Source organism: Aspergillus caelatus, assembly GCF_009193585.1.
Source record: "Aspergillus caelatus strain CBS 763.97 unplaced genomic scaffold BDV27scaffold_61, whole genome shotgun sequence".
Taxonomy (NCBI): Eukaryota; Fungi; Ascomycota; class Eurotiomycetes; order Eurotiales; family Aspergillaceae; genus Aspergillus; species Aspergillus caelatus.
Genome location: NW_022475324.1, coordinates 130,257 through 148,519, shown reverse-complemented (window position 1 = coordinate 148,519; position 18,263 = coordinate 130,257). Strand labels below are relative to the sequence as shown.

General features: G+C 47.9%; 7 protein-coding genes across 7 annotated transcripts; 4 read left to right on the top strand and 3 right to left on the bottom strand.

The window, feature by feature from the left end:
- The first annotated feature begins 53 nt into the window (after positions 1 to 53).
- On the top strand, positions 54 to 4,642 carry BDV27DRAFT_99224 (transcription initiation factor TFIID subunit TAF2). The gene is made up of 4 exons (XM_032078155.1): positions 54 to 2,483; positions 2,535 to 2,903; positions 2,957 to 3,748; positions 3,807 to 4,642. Exons 1-4 carry the CDS (start codon positions 159 to 161, stop codon positions 4,128 to 4,130), a joined length of 3,810 nt encoding a protein of 1,269 aa, XP_031928953.1. The 5' UTR covers positions 54 to 158; the 3' UTR covers positions 4,131 to 4,642.
- BDV27DRAFT_156527 (putative small nuclear ribonucleoprotein SmG) lies at positions 4,616 to 5,167 on the bottom strand (the record flags this gene model as incomplete). The annotated part of the gene is made up of 5 exons (XM_032072350.1): positions 4,616 to 4,642; positions 4,708 to 4,740; positions 4,794 to 4,868; positions 4,997 to 5,068; positions 5,138 to 5,167. The coding sequence occupies 5 exons, from the start codon at positions 5,165 to 5,167 to the stop codon at positions 4,616 to 4,618; spliced, it is 237 nt and encodes a 78-aa protein (XP_031928952.1).
- A 7-nt stretch (positions 5,168 to 5,174) lies between these two features.
- On the top strand, positions 5,175 to 6,831 carry BDV27DRAFT_99226 (uncharacterized protein). Its single transcript, XM_032078156.1, has 2 exons — positions 5,175 to 5,482; positions 5,550 to 6,831. Exons 1-2 carry the CDS (start codon positions 5,407 to 5,409, stop codon positions 6,674 to 6,676), a joined length of 1,203 nt encoding a protein of 400 aa, XP_031928951.1. The 5' UTR covers positions 5,175 to 5,406; the 3' UTR covers positions 6,677 to 6,831.
- On the top strand, positions 6,832 to 8,973 carry BDV27DRAFT_99227 (uncharacterized protein). The gene is made up of 4 exons (XM_032078157.1): positions 6,832 to 7,534; positions 7,604 to 7,885; positions 7,948 to 8,695; positions 8,752 to 8,973. Exons 1-4 carry the CDS (start codon positions 6,986 to 6,988, stop codon positions 8,850 to 8,852), a joined length of 1,680 nt encoding a protein of 559 aa, XP_031928950.1. The 5' UTR covers positions 6,832 to 6,985; the 3' UTR covers positions 8,853 to 8,973.
- Positions 8,974 to 11,871: 2,898 nt separating this feature from the next.
- Positions 11,872 to 13,757, top strand: BDV27DRAFT_171368 (uncharacterized protein; the record flags this gene model as incomplete). The annotated part of the gene is made up of 3 exons (XM_032075582.1): positions 11,872 to 11,917; positions 11,959 to 13,259; positions 13,321 to 13,757. 3 exons carry the CDS (start codon positions 11,872 to 11,874, stop codon positions 13,543 to 13,545), a joined length of 1,572 nt encoding a protein of 523 aa, XP_031928949.1. The 3' UTR covers positions 13,546 to 13,757.
- A 203-nt stretch (positions 13,758 to 13,960) lies between these two features.
- On the bottom strand, positions 13,961 to 15,069 carry BDV27DRAFT_144121 (putative bis(5'-nucleosyl)-tetraphosphatase; the record flags this gene model as incomplete). Its single annotated transcript, XM_032070213.1, has 2 exons — positions 13,961 to 14,875; positions 14,944 to 15,069. The coding sequence occupies 2 exons, from the start codon at positions 15,067 to 15,069 to the stop codon at positions 13,961 to 13,963; spliced, it is 1,041 nt and encodes a 346-aa protein (XP_031928948.1).
- Positions 15,070 to 15,569: 500 nt separating this feature from the next.
- zfpA (putative C2H2 finger domain protein) lies at positions 15,570 to 17,554 on the bottom strand (the record flags this gene model as incomplete). Its single annotated transcript, XM_032070212.1, has 2 exons — positions 15,570 to 16,963; positions 17,038 to 17,554. The coding sequence occupies 2 exons, from the start codon at positions 17,552 to 17,554 to the stop codon at positions 15,570 to 15,572; spliced, it is 1,911 nt and encodes a 636-aa protein (XP_031928947.1).
- Positions 17,555 to 18,263: the final 709 nt, after the last annotated feature.

The following is an 18,263-nucleotide window of genomic DNA, read 5'->3' as shown; positions in this document are numbered from 1 at the left end:
CACGATCCTCTTCGCATCAACGATTCATATTGCTCTTCATCTCAGTATCGACTGAAAGCGCTATCCAGAGGTTATAGAGTTGCTCCTTGAGCTTGGACATGACGGTAGAGGATCAGGGAAGCGCTCGCGGCGCAGTGCACGACTGAGTACTCTGCGCAATGCCTGGCGTCGTTGATGCTCCTGCCGGCCCTGCCTGGCAGGGACTGGGCTATACGGTTGCGCACCAGAAGGTTGAGCTGGAGCTAGACTTTGCAAATAAGAGCCTCAAGGGGAAAACTGAAATCACGATCCATCCACATTACAAGGAGCTCCGTGTTATTCGATTAAATTTCCGACAGGGCGAGATTAGGCGCTTGAATGTCTGCGGAAAGATACCGTCGATGAAATATGCGGACCCCTACGAGTCGCTGCAACTGTACGGTCCTCATTATCATCAACGACTTACCTCGAAAATAGATGGCTTGCTTAAGTCCCCGCCGGAGCCCGACCTGCTTGTGTCGGTCCCAAAAAGCGTTAGGATTGAAGAACTTGACCCTTTCTCAGTTGAGGCCCAAGATCAAATGGCTCTCCGTGCAACTGGTGCTGCCGACGATTCTGAAGGCCCTTTGAGCTCCAAAGCGCCAGATACCACACTTCCTCGGTTTACAGCGCTGACGGTCAACATCGAATTTACTATTGACAATATAAAGGATGGGTTACAGCTCGTGGGAGTCGAGAATGGGGACAGACGTTACCCGCATGCCTTTACAACAAACTCGCTTGGATATGGGGCCGGCTGCCCTCTTTTCCCTTGCGTTGATGACCCTTCCTCACGTTGCACCTGGGAGCTGTCTATCAAATGCCCCTGTTCGTTGGGGGATGTGTTTGACCGCAAAATCCGCGATCCAGCTGGCTCCAACGCTTCTGGACGCCCTAAACCGACGTCAAATCTTGGTCGATACATATCTCCAGATGATGAAGCCTTGGACCTACTGGTGGTTTGTTCTGGAGATATGACGGATGAGATTATTGATCCGAAAGACACCAGCAAAAAGACAGTATCCTTTGCATGTACCTCGCCGCTCTCTGCCCAGCAAGTTGGATTTGCTGTTGGCCCATTTGAATATGTCAACCTTGCACATTTCCGGGAAAGCGACCAAGATGAGCAGCTTGGCCAGAATGCCATCCCTCTGCATGCTTTTTGCCTTCCCGGGCGAGGCGATGAACTCAGGAACACTTGCTTTCCAATGGCGAAGGCGATCGACTTCTTTTCCCTATCATATGGGTCGTATCCATTCTCAAGTTACAAAATGTGCTTCGTAGATGACGCGCCCGAGGATACTTTGTCGACAGCGTGCTTGTCAATATGCAGCAGTCATCTCTTGTTTCCGGAAGATATCATCGATCCGATGTACGACGGGACACGTGCTCTCGTTTATGGCCTTGCATCTCAGTGGATCGGTGTTAACATCGTTCCAAAGGCGCCAACTGACACTTGGGTCACAGTAGGCGTCGCGTGGTTTATCACAGATACGTTCATGAGGAAACTCTGCGGAAATAATGAATATCGCTTTCGACTAAAACAGATGTCTGATAGAGTATGCGACTTGGACTATGAGCGTCCTTCAATATTTGACATGGGAAATATACTCCAGCTTGACTCGTCTGAGATTGATTTCATAGCACTTAAGGCCCCTCTTGTGCTTTTCATCCTCGACCGAAGGCTTACAAAAGCTAGTGGAAAGGCCACAATGTCCCGCATCATTTCTCGGCTTTTCCTCAATGCTCGAATGGGCGATATCCCGAACGGGGCGGTATCCACCATGCTTTTCCAGAAGACCTGTGAACGACTGGGCCACGCGAAACTGGACTCATTCTTCCAACAATGGGTCTTTGGTGCTGGGTGTCCTCGCTTTCAGGCTACACAGAGGTTCAACAAAAAGAAGCTCGTAGTAGAAATGATGATAAAACAAGTGCAATCAGAACAGCCAAGCACACGTGACCTGGACAAGAATTCCTTCATGCGTGACGTTAAGGAGGAAATTCGGGGTATCTATGCCGGGGTTGTTCAGCCGGTTTTTACGGGCTCCATGACGATTAGAATCCACGAAGCTGATGGTACACCTTATGAACATATTGTCGAGATTAAAGAAGGCGTCACTAAATTCGATATCCCTTATAACACAAAATACAAGCGTTTGAAGCGGAACAAAAGGCAGAAAGAACGGGCCGCTGCTGCTTCGGGGGGTGATCCTAATGCAGAAGCACAAGAAGATGTCCTGCTTTATTGTTTGGGTGATGTACTCCAGAGTGAGGAAGAAATTCAAGAGTGGAAGCTGGCTGATTGGAGTAAGGAAGATGAGGAGCGAATGGGCCAAGAGTCTTACGAATGGATTCGTATGGATGCAGATTTCGAGTGGGTTTGCAAGCTTTCCTTGGTGATGCCAGGTTATATGTACCTTTCGCAGCTCCAACAAGATCGAGATGTGATAGCCCAATTGGAGGTCAGTTGAATGGTCGTCTCCCTTGAGAGCTTTATGCTGACAACATACCAGTCTCTACAATATATGGCAGCCCAAAGAGAACATCCGTTGATTTCCACGATTTTTGTCCGAACCCTAATGGACCGAAGGTACTTTTACGGAATCCGTGTAGCTGCAGCAAAGGCCTTGGTTAAGCATGCCAAAGAAGACATCAATTGGCTGGGGCTATTCCACCTGGAACGAGCTTTCCAGGAATTATTCTGTCTTCCAGGATCGCCCATGACCCGCTCAAATGACTTCTCCGATAGGGCTGCTTATGTGCTTCAATTGGTTATCCCAGAAGCGATCTCGAAAGTAAGAGACAACAATGGGAAAACACCGATGCGCGTGAAGCGTTTTCTTTATGACAAGCTGCGGTTTAATGATAATTCCAACAACGAGGTGGGTTAAAGCACATCATCTTGGCCCTAGTTCTGAGCTCATATCATGTATAGTATTCGGATAACTATTATGTCGCGACACTTATGCGGTCCCTTTGTCACGCGATGCTAGGCAAGGTTGAGTCTCGCTCCCATGATCTGGACGATTTCGACATGGAGGGGGTACTTGAGTCTCAGGCCGAAGAGAAATTGGAGAAAGACGCCATTGCCGAGATTGATAGATATCGAAGAATGGATGAATGGTCCAGCTCGTACCAGAACATCTATTCTCGTACTACGCTACGCTGTCAGATACAGCTCATGCAAGCCAAAATAACGGAGTTGGACATAATGCAGTTTCTGCCTTATACCCGGGCCGGCACTTATGACCTCCTTCGCTTGGAGGCGTTTGAATGTCTCGTGGAGACAGATATTTTCCAGAGCCCTGAACTTTTAAGATGGTTCATTTTTACCATGTCAAGCGACTCTTCTTCTTGGCTTCGACGGCGGCTTCATTACCTGTTTGGCAAAGCGCTTGCTCCTGTGGCTTTTGGTCGCGAATCAAGCAATAAGACCGCGGCTTCCGGTGATGGCTTAATCATTGAACAAGAGTCTTCCACCGAGGTCCGCCAGGCAGACCTTGCGCGAAGACAGACAGTACCTGGAGCTATAGAGGCACTTAAAGGTGAACTCAAAGGCGACCAGCTCCTCAAAGAATCATTATGGGCTGCGTGCAACTCTCCGTGCATTGGGATTCTGGAACTTTCCGAGTTTACTGATCTCTGCCGCATCTTGTATGACCCGACCACTAGCGTGAAGGTTGCATTGAAATATCCGCGGTATTGGCAAGTGAAGCATCTCGGGAAGGTGAGTTTTACTGCATCATGTCCGGATCGTCTTACAACAGCGCTAATGTATCTTCTAGGGACGTCTGCATTTCACTCGCTCGAGCAAATTCCGCACCTCACTTTCATCAAAAGACGCAAATCCTGCGAAGCGCAAACGAGAAGAACCGGGTATGCCACCCCCTGCTCCTCGCATCACATTTAAGCAGTCAAAGCTTGGCCCAAGTACCCCGTCAGCAAACCCAAGTCCACGTCCGCAGCCGATTACCAAGCTGCACATCCCGAATCGATCCTCCCCCGTACCTCAAGCGCCATCCAGGACACCCGCCACTCCAACCACCCCATCTACTCCTGGGGGTGGAGGGTTCAAACTAAAATTAAAATTTGGCCAGAAGCCAAAATAAATTAATGTGTTTCTTTTTTTATCATTCTTCATTCATGTACCTTATACTATTGTTTTTTCCTTATTCCTCTATTTTGGAGGGAGGCTGGTAAAGGAGGCTTATGGCGCGAGGGTGGAATGAATATCGTTTCTCGATTTTATTTTCTAAGATTTCTCCTTCTATTCCCCTGTTCCGGTTTTCTTTCTCAAATGCGCGTCTGGTTTGCCGGTTTCATGCCCATTTGATGCGGTATTCTCGAGCCATGTTATGAATGATGTCTTGCATAGCAATCATCAGGCTGTGTCGTCAAAGATTATGTCTCTCGATAAGGTATACCAAGGGAACCCCTGAATTTGATCCCTCAAATATTGAAACTGCAATTTGATCGTAAACATGCTTGAGATGAAATCGAAGTGCCTTCGATCGTTCCAAAGAGAGCAACCGACCCGTAAACTCCGTACTGCATTAAATTAATCCCACGATGAAGGTGATATCCAGCGTTCCCTTTATTTGTCGCTTATACGTTCCAGAGCCTGCATAGTGATTGCTTGTTAGCCATATTCAAGACGGGCGAGTATGCAGCAGCAGATATACTAACCTCGAGCATGACGACTGAGTTACCGCGAATGACCTGCACAGGATGATTAGTTACGAACTCCCGCCGTAATGAGTATCTCAACATACCACCATGCCAATTGCGACCTTCTCTCCGCCCTGCTTCTCTTCGAAAGCCTCGTCGAGCACGATGTTCATGAAAACCTGTATCATATAACCGTCAGATCCCGCTCCATGTGACTCCACTAGCCACCGATATCAACGCTCTCGCTTTCAGGGTCGGATAGGAAAGGGTTCGCAACAATAGGAGAATCCGGATGGCCTCAACGTACATCATAACCTCTCAGGATACCAATGACTTTGCGGTTGCCGTTCAGTTGGCAAAATACCCGCTTTTCCATGTACTAGTCAAACAACTCCGTCAGCTCCTTTTTTGTCCAAAACAACAAGGGAATGTGAGTCGCAAGGTATACCTTCTTCAACTCGGGCTGAGCTTGAGGCATCTTGGCTAATTAGTTCTGGTGAATATCCCGCCGTAATGTCGAGGTCAGTCGCGCGGCGGAACTTTGAGACACAAGCAGTGGGATTAAAGCTGTGCCGGAGAAATGTTCTTCCCGGAAGCTTCCAAAGATGCGCAGAGCTCAGGTTGACGCAACTTGTTGAAAATAACGCATACCTCCCTGCGATAAGCAATATATCTTCCAGGAAGATCAAAAGGCGGCTGATAAAATATTCTTAAATAATGAGTTCCAAGTTTGCAAACCGCAGAAAGCCCCGTAAGATTGGCGGAGACGATGAAGAGGATGACGGCGAACAAGGTGAGTAGTTCCTGCGCAACATGAACCAAAAAACACTTCACTAGAATAAGTAACTAACAAACAGTAGATATCGGGCCGGTTGTTAAGCGCCCTGTTCCCTCTAAAACGAAGCAAAAATCCAAAACGCGCCTATCGTTTGGCCCCGGAGAAACTTCAATGGCCGAAGATGGCGAACAGGAAAGTGAAGTGGTAATACCGAAACGGCAAGGACTTGGGAGGCGAGCACTGGAAAATAGTGCTTTGCAGAGGTCGCTCACGCCATCGGGATCAGGTGGTCAGCTTCCACTCAGGGTTGGCCCAGAACAAGATCGGCCAAGCTACAGCAATGAATATTTGAAGGAGCTTCGGAATTCAACGCCTTCAACGCCAAAGAATGCCACCGATGACGATAAAGAGAAGACTATCGATGTTGCAGCAAAGTTCGGCGAAGTTATGAAAGTCACAGCGCCGGCCGCCATTCCTAGCGAAGCGGAAATTAGAGAGAAAAAAGAAAGAAGAGCGCGCTTGGCCAAAGAACAGCAGCATGGCATCTCAACAGAGAAGGACTTTATCTCGTTGGATGATACTATGGAGGATGAAGAATGGGACTCAAGAAATGAAAAAGAGGATCTAAGGGACACTCGGTTGATTCGGGACGATGAGGATTTCGCAGAGGGCTTCGACGAGTTTGTGGAGGATGGCCACATAAGTTTGGGGAGAAAAGCTGAGCGCGAGAGGGTCAAAAAGCAGCGTGAAGAAATGCGAGAGCTTATTGAAGATGCCGAAGGTATCTCGGACGAAGACGACTCGGATTTAGAGGAAAAAGCGGCTTACGAAGCCGCCCAAACAAGGGCTGCCATGGGCCACGGCGGCAAGGACTATACAGATCGACCAAAGACTCCTCCCAAAATGACCTCCCTTCCACGCCTATCAACCTGTCTTGACCGTCTACGCACAACCTTGGCCGTCATGGAAAAGTCGAAAACCCAGATGATCGATAGAATGGAAGAACTAAGAAAGGAAAAAGCCGATATAGCTGTGCGAGAAGTAGAGATTCAGGCTTTAATCAAAGAAGCTGGGGATAACTACGAGAAACTCAAACAGGAAGCTGGGCGCACTCCTGGCTCGGACGAGGATACAGCCGCCGAGCGAGGATTAGAGAGTATCGGCAATTCCATGGCAGTATCAACAGGAAACTCCGAGGACGAGTCGTGATACATCCGCTCAGGCATACACGCACCTACCTTTCTGGATCGCTTACCAGCATCTTAGGAAAGGTTTGACATCATCCGTCGTTCTTTCCGGCGTATCGAAAAGATTGCCTGAAATGACACCCAGTTTGGCTTAAAACATATTTATGATACCCAACACTTAGATTTCACCTACCAATCGACTAGCTCTTAACTTTTTCATCTAAATCCACCTGGCGATGATGCGAATGCCTTTCTTCTATTTTCAGCCGCTATGTAGGACTTCGCATACTGATGGGACTGCACAGTGAGTCAGGTTTAGGAGCTTACTGATATGTATGCCTGGCTCATGACAAACTGCAGCCGGCGAGAATCCATACCGTTCATTGAAACCCCTATTGATGGGAACCATGGAACGCGCCTCCACAGGCATTTCGATGCTACTCCGATTGAACTGTTCTTTGACTTGTTTTTCGTGGCGAATCTCTCTACCTTTACTGCTACGCATGAAATTCACAATGTAGAAGCCTTAGGGGCATACATAGGCTTTCTTGGGGTGATTTGGTTCACCTGGCTTCAGGTTACTCTATTCGATATCAGATTCGCCAGGGACTCGGTTTTCGAACGAACCTGCAAGGCTATACAGCTAGCAGCTATGGTCGGTTTTGCATCTGCAGGCACGCGGTTTACCACCCGTGTTAGAGACGAGAATGTTTGGGCCTTTCAATCACTGAGCCTCTTTCTCGGCGGGAGCCGAATTTTACTAGCTCTACAATATACAGTCAACAACGTCGTCTTCCTTCGTAAACAAATGAAGCCTGCTGCCAAAGGGGTCTCCATCATCGCCGCGACGCTGTTTGTCTCAAGCTTAATCTATCTAGGGGTATGCCTACCGCACAGACGAATCGTGACTACTATTGAAGCCACATGCACAGTCTGACCTGTTGCATAGATGTTTTATATCTTCGGGATGCAGGACGGGATCCGTTCCTATATATGGACCGTTTGGTTTGCTTTGTTCGGACTAGAGATGTGGGTTATAATGGGAGTGTCTTGTGTGACACCCGGAATTGGACTCCAAGATACCCACTTGAACGTAAGAATGGGTCTCCTTACGCTAATCATTATTGGCGAAGGGGTCATATCAGTCACCAGAATTGTGAATAGGACCGTGCGGCCGGGGGGCTGGACAAAGTGGTCGTTTGTTCACATTCTAGGAGTCACTACTAATGTGGTATGGGGTCTCAGAGATTCGATCTATCGTCCCTTTCGGGGTTGCTAACGCCTCAGGAGTAGTACTTTCTGTGGCAAGCGTATTACGATCTCTCACCTAGGGGCATACTTGGCAAATATTCCCAGCAGCTATGGGCCCAGCTCCATTTTCCCTTTCATGTGGCCCTAGTTCTCCTTCTTGAAGGATCGCAGATCCTTGCTTTGACCCTAGACATTACCTTGAAGCTCACGTACCTCCAGGAAACTATCATGTTTGCTTGTGAGGAACCACGGCCCAGACCCGGAATAGCCATTGGTCTTCTTCGGAATACCATTGAGGACATGGAGATTAATTACAGCCGCGGCGCAATAAAAGAAAAGATGGCCATCGACGCCATCTTAAAAGATTTGCCCAATCACCCCTTGTGCCCGGGAGAGAAGGTGATTGGTTTCTTCGTCACGAATGATCGCCTCAATGACCTTGTGGGTAATGTTACTGCCGCTCTGTTTTCTAGTATGGGAATCATACCTTCGGAGGAGACAAACATAGGGCAGTTGACTAGCTCGCAGTTGCTGAGAATGTACATGGAGCTACTCGGGTTTGTCTACATCTATTTTTTCGTCGTTGCATCACTGGTGATGTTTCTTTTTGCCGCCTTCGCAATATTGGCTCGTCGCCACAACTTCTGCACTAGTATTGGAGTAACGACCCGCATCATCCTCGGGGTGATCTTGGCAAGCCTAGTGTCTTTCGTCGGGAAATTTGCGCTTGCGTACGATTTCATGACATCTCCCACGATACTATACGCATTCACATTTGCTATTTTGACAGGTGTGCCGTTCATCTTCGACTAGCTTCCGTTGTTTTTTCTATTCTGATTGTCGCAGTGTTCGGCGTTGACCGAGTCTTGGACCTCTATGAGAGCCACCATGAGACCGATGTGAACCTGGAAGATGCAGGAAAGCGTAGTCATTCTGATAGCCCCTAGTCCCGGGCTTCTCACGGATCCCTTCCTATCATGGCTTCATTTATGAATGCGTCGAATAGTCAGCCATGGAGATCTACACGGAAACGAAACGCCCAACTTGAAGTGTATCACATGAGATCCTGCAGTAGGACATCCTTCGCCCCATAAAGAAGCAAAGAAGCTGAATCAACGAGTCTAATTGTATACTTTGCCACCTCTATTGTTGCGTGGATAGTTGTGTCTATATGTTACCCTCTTTCTCTTACCCTTTCCCTTCGGAGTGAACCTTATAGACAGTTATATGATTCTGTCCCAAACAACCTCGAGAGTCCCAGCACTCATGGAAACCGATCATAGGCACGGGCCCAGGACAGGTTTTCATCAAATCTCTCATCACTTGCAGCGGATGCAAGGAAGGACTGATGTACTGTAGTACAGTGTGTCCTATAGATGCCACCACAACTCGGGATGGAAAATTAGCGCCACACATGGTAGTAGTTTGTTCCTTTTCCTGGTAGCACACCAACGTCCCTTGACCCCAGTTGTGCTCACAAAGGGAATCACTTGGGAGATTAAATCTGGTTGGGATGTTTTTCACCATGTAACACCGTTGTTAGGATATGAGGGTGTGTAGTGCAATGCCGTGGTTCAATTAGGGTTAGTTTTGGCACCTCTCCGTTCATTTTTATTTATTCCCCTGAATTAATCTACCTATTAATACCCAAGAGGCGAAATAATGAAAGAGAATAGTAAATTGATATTGCATATTATAATAGAATATTAAGATCTCTTTCTACATTATTCAATATTTATTCTTTATTAAATTTTTTTTTTTTTTTGAAGGAAAAATTCCTCTCTTTCTATGATCGTGGGAGATCGAGCTTATCGATGTCTCTGATTGCTAGTACACTTCCCCGGCCCGTTCTTTCCGGTTTGTATCTAGGCTTCCGGGACCAAACGCTTGGAAACCCGATCTGCGTTTAATATTTCTTCTCTTCCGGGGTTTTTACTGGGCTATTTCCTGGAGAAAGAGGTACTTTTGACATGTTTTTTTTGGGGGGATGGGATTCGAAGGTGATGTTGCATGGGGTGTGTGTGAGGGTTCGGGGATGGTACGCGGGGTGATGAGGCTGCACTGCATAAACTACACGTACAAATAATGATAAGTGGAATGTGTGTGTGTGTGTGTGTGTGTGTGTGTGTGTGTGCCTGGGACAAGTACAAGGGGTCCTGGAGTAGGGAAATACAATCATGGGGGGAGAGAAGTTCTGGGCCTCTCTGTCTCTGTCTCTATCATGGTATTTTCTCTTCTGCTTTTCTTTTTGTCGAATGAAGGTTCTATTTCTGTAACTTTTTCTTAGTTTCTCTGGGAAGATGTGGTTTAAGGTATTTTTAGTGGTTCATGTGAGGATGTAACAAGTTTTAGCAAAAATCAATCTGAGTGAAAGAATGGTATGGTGGCAGGTCATGAAAGCTAGAGGCAATGGTTCAAAGAAGTTAAGAAATTTGTACATGCGGGAGTACCCTAAACGTGCCTGAGGGTGGTACTTCTGCGCTAGAATACCTTCTTCGCCATGTCTAGCCATAGTTCCATCTCTTGTGGATGGAGCTGGAAGTGACCTGCATATGCACATTACCCATGACTGGTACATACACTGTCAATAGTAGAGCCACACTCCGAGAAGGAAGAAAGAGAAAAGACCTGACCTGAAAAGTCTAGAGACGTGCTCAAGGGTAAAGCAAACGTCACTTCTATAAATCCAACAGCACTACCGTTGTTCTTTCCGATCACTTCTTTGAGCCCAATAGATGTTTCGGGTTCCAAGCCCCATGGCTGGCAATATGCGGTCATCGCTGAAGGTGGCATAGGGAATTTGATATGAACAAAGCCTTATGTGGGTATCCGACATGCCTTTGCACATTGCCCGTAAAAACTGCCACATCCAACCGATAGGCAGAGTGCCACGAAACCTTCTTTTGTCCTCTCTGCATTAGTTCCCGATGCTCCTTTTGCCTCACATATCGCCTCTTACGCCACAAATGATTTCTCAATTGGACCGATTGGCTACCCGCGACGTCGAGATTGAGACTCATCAATTGATCACCTAGTAAAGTATTGCAGGGTGACCGTTGTAAACTTAGTTCTTCCATTCACGATTGGCGGCACCCATGCTTATTTTCCGGCACTAGATAAACTATAAGCCATCGGCCGTCATTGTCTAGCCCAAGAACGGGAGGCAATATACTCTAAGGAGCGAAAGGACTGTTTTCACACCAGGACAGGGAATAGACGAAGGCTTGATGAAGATTGTCAGCCATTCCAGGGGGTTGAAGATAGCTATCTTACTAAAAGAGCTAACTGATCTCGGTGACTTGTTTCCCAGGTTTTTCTTGGGATCGCCTTTTTCTTGTCTGGAGGACGTTGACAACCAATTGCTCCTCCAGTCAAATTTGGGTGGGACATAACTTTGGGCAGAGTGTCCCAAGAGTGCTTTCAACCAGTCGGCCTACTTCACCAGTAAGAGGAAATTTCTCCAGGGTGGAAGAGTCTGAGACATCACGGCGCCCACTTGGAATCTCAGCCCCGTGGCCTATAGGAGGAAAAAGGTCTTGTGTCCGGCCTACAGACATCAGCATCGACAAATCGGTTTAGTTTTCGCTTCCGAGCCGGACTCGTTTTTGCTTTGTTTTGTTCCATATCCCTGAGTTCCCGAGCCATAGATGCCAGAGCAAGTCTTGTCGTTCAGAACTTGTCGGCGGTTAAGACACCACAATCAGCTTCAAGTGGCCCTTGTGCTGAGGCACAGAAAACTCGCCCAGGGCAGTTGGAGTATGTTTGTCGATTGTGAAAGCCAATCGAACCCACCCCATATTTCCCCGAAAGCTAGATGGGCTAAATGATCGCTGCAGGTGTCAATTAGACTAGCAACGTGCATCGCTCAGCAACAGCGTCTCCTGTATGTTCTCCGGTCAATCCCATTTCGAAGCATGAATGACAAGCGATGATGTGGCTGACAGCGATAGTTAACTGTCCCATCTTATGACGATGGTCCACGTTGATCCGGGTAAGCAAAAAACCAAGACTAGTTTTCGACAAAGAGCTCGTTTTTTCCTAATCTGGCTCCAGGCCATTCCCTCATTGATAATTACGGGGGTGTCTTGCCGACTAATATCTGTGCCCCGCAAACTGAATCAATATTGTCTTCTAAAAAAGCCACCGAGAGTGAAAAACCCCAAATGCACCGCTGGCTAGAACCTAATGGTAGCCATGCAATGGACCCTGACGACATGGCAAACAATACTTCGATGACCCACGAGGCTATGAGCAATGGTCTTGACGGCTGGCCTGAAGCTCTTACGTCACAAGATTTCGAGGAAAGTAAGGTGCAATTTTATGGTTGTCGGGTCCAGTCATCCGCACAAATTCAGGGCCCGTCCATACAAAGCGTTCGCGAGATATCCATACCTCAGACTCATGGCCAGTACGCACAATATGCTGCGCACGCCGGCAATCAAGAGAGAACAGTCGGAGAAAAGGTCGAGACCGATGATGATGTCATATTTGGCGTAGCTCATCCCATTCCCCGGCTGCCCATCTTATGTATGACTGGCAGCGGCTTCTCATCATTTTCCGGCCCTGAACCTGAATCTGTGGCAACATCACCCTTTAGTACGCCTGATAACTCACATGGACCTTGGCTCACTGGCAATAGAGCTCAAACCCAAGAATGGGCAATCAACGAAGTCGAGTCATCTGAGCTTTTCCGAACGTCATCAGAAAAAAGCTCGTTGCCAATTATCAACTACTTAAATTCAGTTAGCGGGCCTTCTACGCCGCCCCCGTGGCCTACTACCGGAGTTCGAGCAGCCTGTAATGTGCAACAACAGAGTACTAGCCGCGGTGATGCTCTCTGGGTCGACATTCCATGTGAATTGAGTATGAATGGGCTTGATGACCAGGTGACAGAGGACTTCGATCATGATGCCACTGCCAACAACAATCTTCAAAGTTCGCCGCTGCAGGCTAACGCCTGTCAATATTATGCACAGACAACTGTGACCCGCTGTCAAAGCAGACTCGGGAACACTAGTTTTCCCCTTGTCAACGAACGATTTTCAGACAATTCACAATACAGACCAGCCCAGCCCTACCATGACAGCCCGTGTATACACCACTTGGTGCATCCAACCTTGACAACCAACAGGGTATGCTTTCTCCGAGGCCAGGGGGCTAGTAAGCAAATCGCTTGTCACAGCGACGGCAGAGACGCGTTCCTGGTGGAATGTAAGCGACGCGGGCTCTCTTACAAGGACATCAAGAGAATTGGTGGCTTCAAAGAAGCCGAATCGACACTTCGAGGAAGATATCGGACGCTGACGAAATCAAAAGAACAGCGAGTGAGGAAACCTCAGTGGCAAGAGAAAGATGTTAGTATCTCTCAATGGACGCCCATGGCAGGGACTATTACTGATACTGATGAACCTGTAGATAAGCCTGCTGTGCCAAGCAGTGAAGGCCTGCATAGAAGATGACAAGCAATCCCGTGGTGATAATGGGTCTAGCTGTCGACCTCCTATCACTAGTCAGCCGCCCAAGGTGTCCTGGAAGAGGGTAGCTCAATATATTTGGACACATGGCGGCTCATACCACTTTGGAAATGCCACTTGCAAGAAGAAGTGGTGCGAGATACACGGTGTGAAGCTCTGGAATTAATCTCCGGCATGTAATGCCCAGAAAGTCCTTCAATGGATGTATAGATGAAGTACAAACGGTCTTTTCTGATAGCGTTTGACTATATCCACATGACGAGCATAGGATTACGGTTGCCCTTTGCTTGCCATCTCCTTCCCACGTGGAGTGTCCATGTTTACTTTGATACGAGGGGCTTATTAGCCGTGCCTGTCTTGTTTGGGCTGGTTTGGCTAGCTTTTACCCAGCCTTTTTTTTTTTTTTGTTTGCCTTCGTCCTTTCTCTTCTAATAGTGTATTTCAACTGCTTAACTCGCTGTGAGACATTGACTTCAGGTCTGTACTGTTTCTTCTTATTGTAAGGCTTCGCATTAACGTTCCCCGTACCAAAGCACCTCTAGTTAAAAAGGAGCGTTATGAGGGTGATTGAGTGACAGAATTCATAGTAAGGAGATCTCGCGCAGATCTGGATGAGGATACCCAATTGTCGTCAGTACCTCTTTAAGGGAATCCGGATTACGACGTAGTTCGTCCCATTCGGCCTCAGCTTTTACCATGAGCGTACCAGCAAGAATTGTACCATTCAAGGCAACGATACCAGCCCCGGAGACTTCCGCTGACGTTGTACTGTCGACTGGGATTTGAGCACTTTCACTTCTTCTCGGACAGATCATCATCACTGAATCAGTCATTGCTAGATTGTAACTGATAGCAGCTGGACCAATGGTCGTCGGGGAAGAACCTCCCGTGCTTCCCTGTGCAGCTGCCAACGCTGCTCTGTACAGAGACAAGTAAATGTGATGTAGAGTATCGGCAGAGGGGTCCGGAGGCAACGGAAGGGCAAAATGCGCAAACGGTACCTGAGCCCATCGCAAGTATTTAGAGCCGGGGGATGTTGGTTGCGTTGAGACTGCATCGATCAAGGGCTGCCAACTCCCCGAGTCACTTTGAGACATGGCTTCGACAGGCAAGAACTGTAAATGCCTATGAGGCTGACTCGCTCCGCTCTCGTTGCCGGAGTTGAAAAAGGCGAACAGTCGTTTAGAGGCCGCGCCATTTTCCTTGCTCTCCTCACCCCATGCTTTGACGCAGGAATAAGCCGCATCCAAATCCTCTTTCTCCAGAATGTCTGTTTGAAGTCTCCATTCTTTTGTAGCCAGGATGAAATGATTGGGAATTACGGGAAATTTGTTGAGGACTAGTATATGGGTGGGGTTCTCTCGAGGTATCTGAGCGATCAAGAGATCTGGGGAGGGGTCTTGGAAAGGGTCGAATTTAGGCTTCGTAGTGGACTTGCCAGTGTTTGGAGCCCCTGATGGCTTATTTGCAAGAGCAGGACAATACCGGAGTTGATACTAAGATAGAGTAGAATTATAGTTAGCATTGAACTTGGCAGGGCAAGATTCAAAAGAGAAGAGAGTACCGGTATCCCTGCAGTCTGAATAGTGGTCAGGTGTGTTTGAGAAAATAGAAGGTGACCTGATCCTTTAGCAGCTGTGAAGCGCTTGGATACGAGGGCCGGAAGACTTTCTGACAACCCCAATTGCATCTTGTTAAATGACCGGTTTTGAATCAATTGCGAGGTTGAAACAGGCTGCGGCAGATGGAAGGCGGAAGGCGGGGGCATGTGAGCGGGTAGAATCGAGGCCAAAGTTCGATTGGCGTCACTCGATCCTTGAATACGAGTTAAACTGATAGTTACTCGCAAGTCAAGTATTCGGAGAAAGGAAAAAAAAAAATTCTTTTATATATATATATATATATATAGTCACATTGAATTTTGTGATCGGTGTTGGTTGACCTGATTAATTTTGATACATACAAGCTTTTGTTTTTCCATCTTGTTCTCCTTGAAACTCCGCAGGTCCAGCCAGCCAGAGATTAGGATTGATACATCATATAAGTACAGAGTTGGGAAGATGGAACCCAGTATATCCAAAAGGAAACAAACAACAGAGAATGGTATCACACTAGCCAGACATAAGAAATATCGCTAACATCATGCCACGTATGCAAAACAAGAGCCGAACTTGGGAAACTGAAGAGTATCTAAGACACCAACTCATCAATATCTACCTCTCCTTCATAAGGATGAGACAGACTGGACATGGCAATGGCCGGTCGCCCAATCAACTTTGAAGAGGGTCCATCTAGCCAAGGACCCCGTTCTTCCTCAGTAGCGTTCAGGATGCCTTCCGCGCGCTCCAAAGTTAGGACATCCAGATCGGTCACATATGCATCTCGACTAGTGCCGTCTTCAGCGGCACGAGGAAGATTTATACGGACTTCATGCTCGTTTTTCAGCATCATTTCATCCTTCCACAGGCTGCGTTGGCCATCATACACACACAGAACGCGCCGTTTTAGGTTGATGCTGCTTCTGGGGCAACCCCAGGATTGGGGGTAACGATCACGGTTATTCCGCCGCTTCGAGGCAGTTGGGCGCTTGGTAACAGCACTGTTTCCTAGGGTAACACGGGCGGAAGAACTGCCTCTGCTGCCTTTCATAGTGCTGTTGGCCGATCGCCGGACAGACAGAAACTCATTTGGATCATCTTCATCGTCGTCACTTTCGTCATCGTATCGATCAACGGTACCAGCCGTGTCGAGCAGCTTATGCTTCTCCATGGTTTTCTTCACCTCCTCGTCCTCATCGACTTCAGCCAGGCGTTTCCGGTTGATAGCCTCACTAGGTTGCTCCCGCTGCACAACTTGGAGAACACAGTCGTCCAAGTGCTCGTAAAATTCCTGAGCGTTGTCGAAGGTAGAAGCGCATGTGGAGCATTTAGCTTCATCTTTGCGATACCCTGCGATAGCCTTGTTAGGGGAAGCTGAGCTCTTCTTCCGGCAATTTGGCGGTGTTTGTTCAACGCCATGCACCGAAGTCAAGTGGCGCTTGAAGACGTCTGCTCTATTGAAGCTCTTTTCCGCTGGTGACCCAGATCCTGGACAAAAGCCGCAGACCATTGTTCCTTTGTAATGAATGAGAGTATGACGATTCTTGTCATATTTACGAGCGAAGCCCTTGATATGATATGGACAGTTAACAATGGGGCATTTCTCGGGCCTCTCCGACCGATGGGTTAGTAAATGGGCCTTCAAATCTTTGAAGACGCGTCCGCAGTCAGGGTGGGGGCACCGTCCCTTCTCCTTAGTCTCATCATCAAGATCCGCGTCACTAGCAGCCGGACTCAGCTGTGAGCGACGGGAACGGTCGGAGGAGATGGAGGATCTCCGATCATTGATCAGAGGGGAGGACATCGGGATGTGATTGAGCTGCTGCGCAACCGGCTGTGTATGGTACTCTTCGGCTTGGGGAAGATAGGGAAGCTCGGGGGACTGAGGAAGTAACCCATGATAGCCGTAGTTCGGCTGCTCAGGGTATGACATAGAAGATTGAGGAATGTTCGTTTGTGGTTGTAATCTTTCAATCAAAGAAGGGTCTGTTGATGATATACCACTCGTCAGCGATCTACCACAGCAGGCTTGGGATTGGGGACAATGCAATAGGACTTACCAACATAGTCATCTGAGTTCTTCTTTGAATAGAGAACGTCCGAGTTCTTTGAATAGAGAATTTCCATATCCAGTAAGTTCCCAGGACATTCATTTAAGTGGTCACTCATGACCGCAGCCGGTAGTCCCAGACCGTGATTAGTGTCTACCCAGTTCTCGTGAATAGCCGGGGCAGTTCCTGAGTAAGGGGAGCCTATAGCAGAAGACGAAGCACTTGCGATTGAAGGACCAGAGGCCGTGGAAAGACCTGGCATGAAAGGTTCGGAGAAATGAGAGATTGGGGCGGAGGGTGGAGTAGCCGGCATCGGCGGGCAGTTGGTCGCTTTATTGGTATCGGAATATGCATCAACCGATGGAGTATCGTAATAAGTTGACTGGGGCAGTCGTGAGGAATTGGGACCTTGTCCGAAGCCACTCAGGTCCACGTGAAAGGTAAAGGGCTCGGTCAAAGCAGGATCCATGGTGAAATGCTGGAAGTATGGAGTTTGCTGCTGCCTCGGGTGTTCGAATGCCAGCATTTTGCTATCAATGTTGTATTGTGGAGGAAAGAGGACAAAGTCAGGGTGATCACTGTGGGCTTGCATGCCCGCTTTTGGTTCAAGGGTTGGTTATTCTCAGTATGTGGGGATCGGAATGCGAGGGTTGAGATCACTATTAGTGTCAATCGTCAGCCACCACAAATTCCGATCAAAGGGAGACTTGAATCAATCTTGCCGGCATGCGCGCATAACAAGCGATAGATTGAGTTTCTAGGACAAACGGGCCGCACGGGAAAACATACAATCTTTCAGAAGGGCCAACAATGGATATAAAAAGGACTGTGCAGTAGTTCCAAGGGATTGCGTAAGACCGATCCAGGAGAGGAACAGTTGTGATGCGATGCAATGGCTCAGGTCACAGAGAATTGTATCGGCTTGAATAGGCACGGCAATGTTCTGCAACTTCCCGATTGGGATAGGGTCTGCGGAGAGATAATAGAGCAAAAATAGACAATATGATATACAGAGGGAGAAAGATTGAGTATAGCAATCGACCCGAGCAGGCAAGGAATCAAGGCCCTTGCTTCCCAGAGTGAGGATGACGAAGGATAATGAAGAGCACGAGATGCTTTTGTAGCACACTCTCAAGGAATTCAACCAGAAGGGTTCCCGTGCTGAGAGGGGAATGAGAGGCGTGCAGAACAAAAGGAGGACGGAGAGAGGGGAGCAAAAGCATTGTTAAATGTTA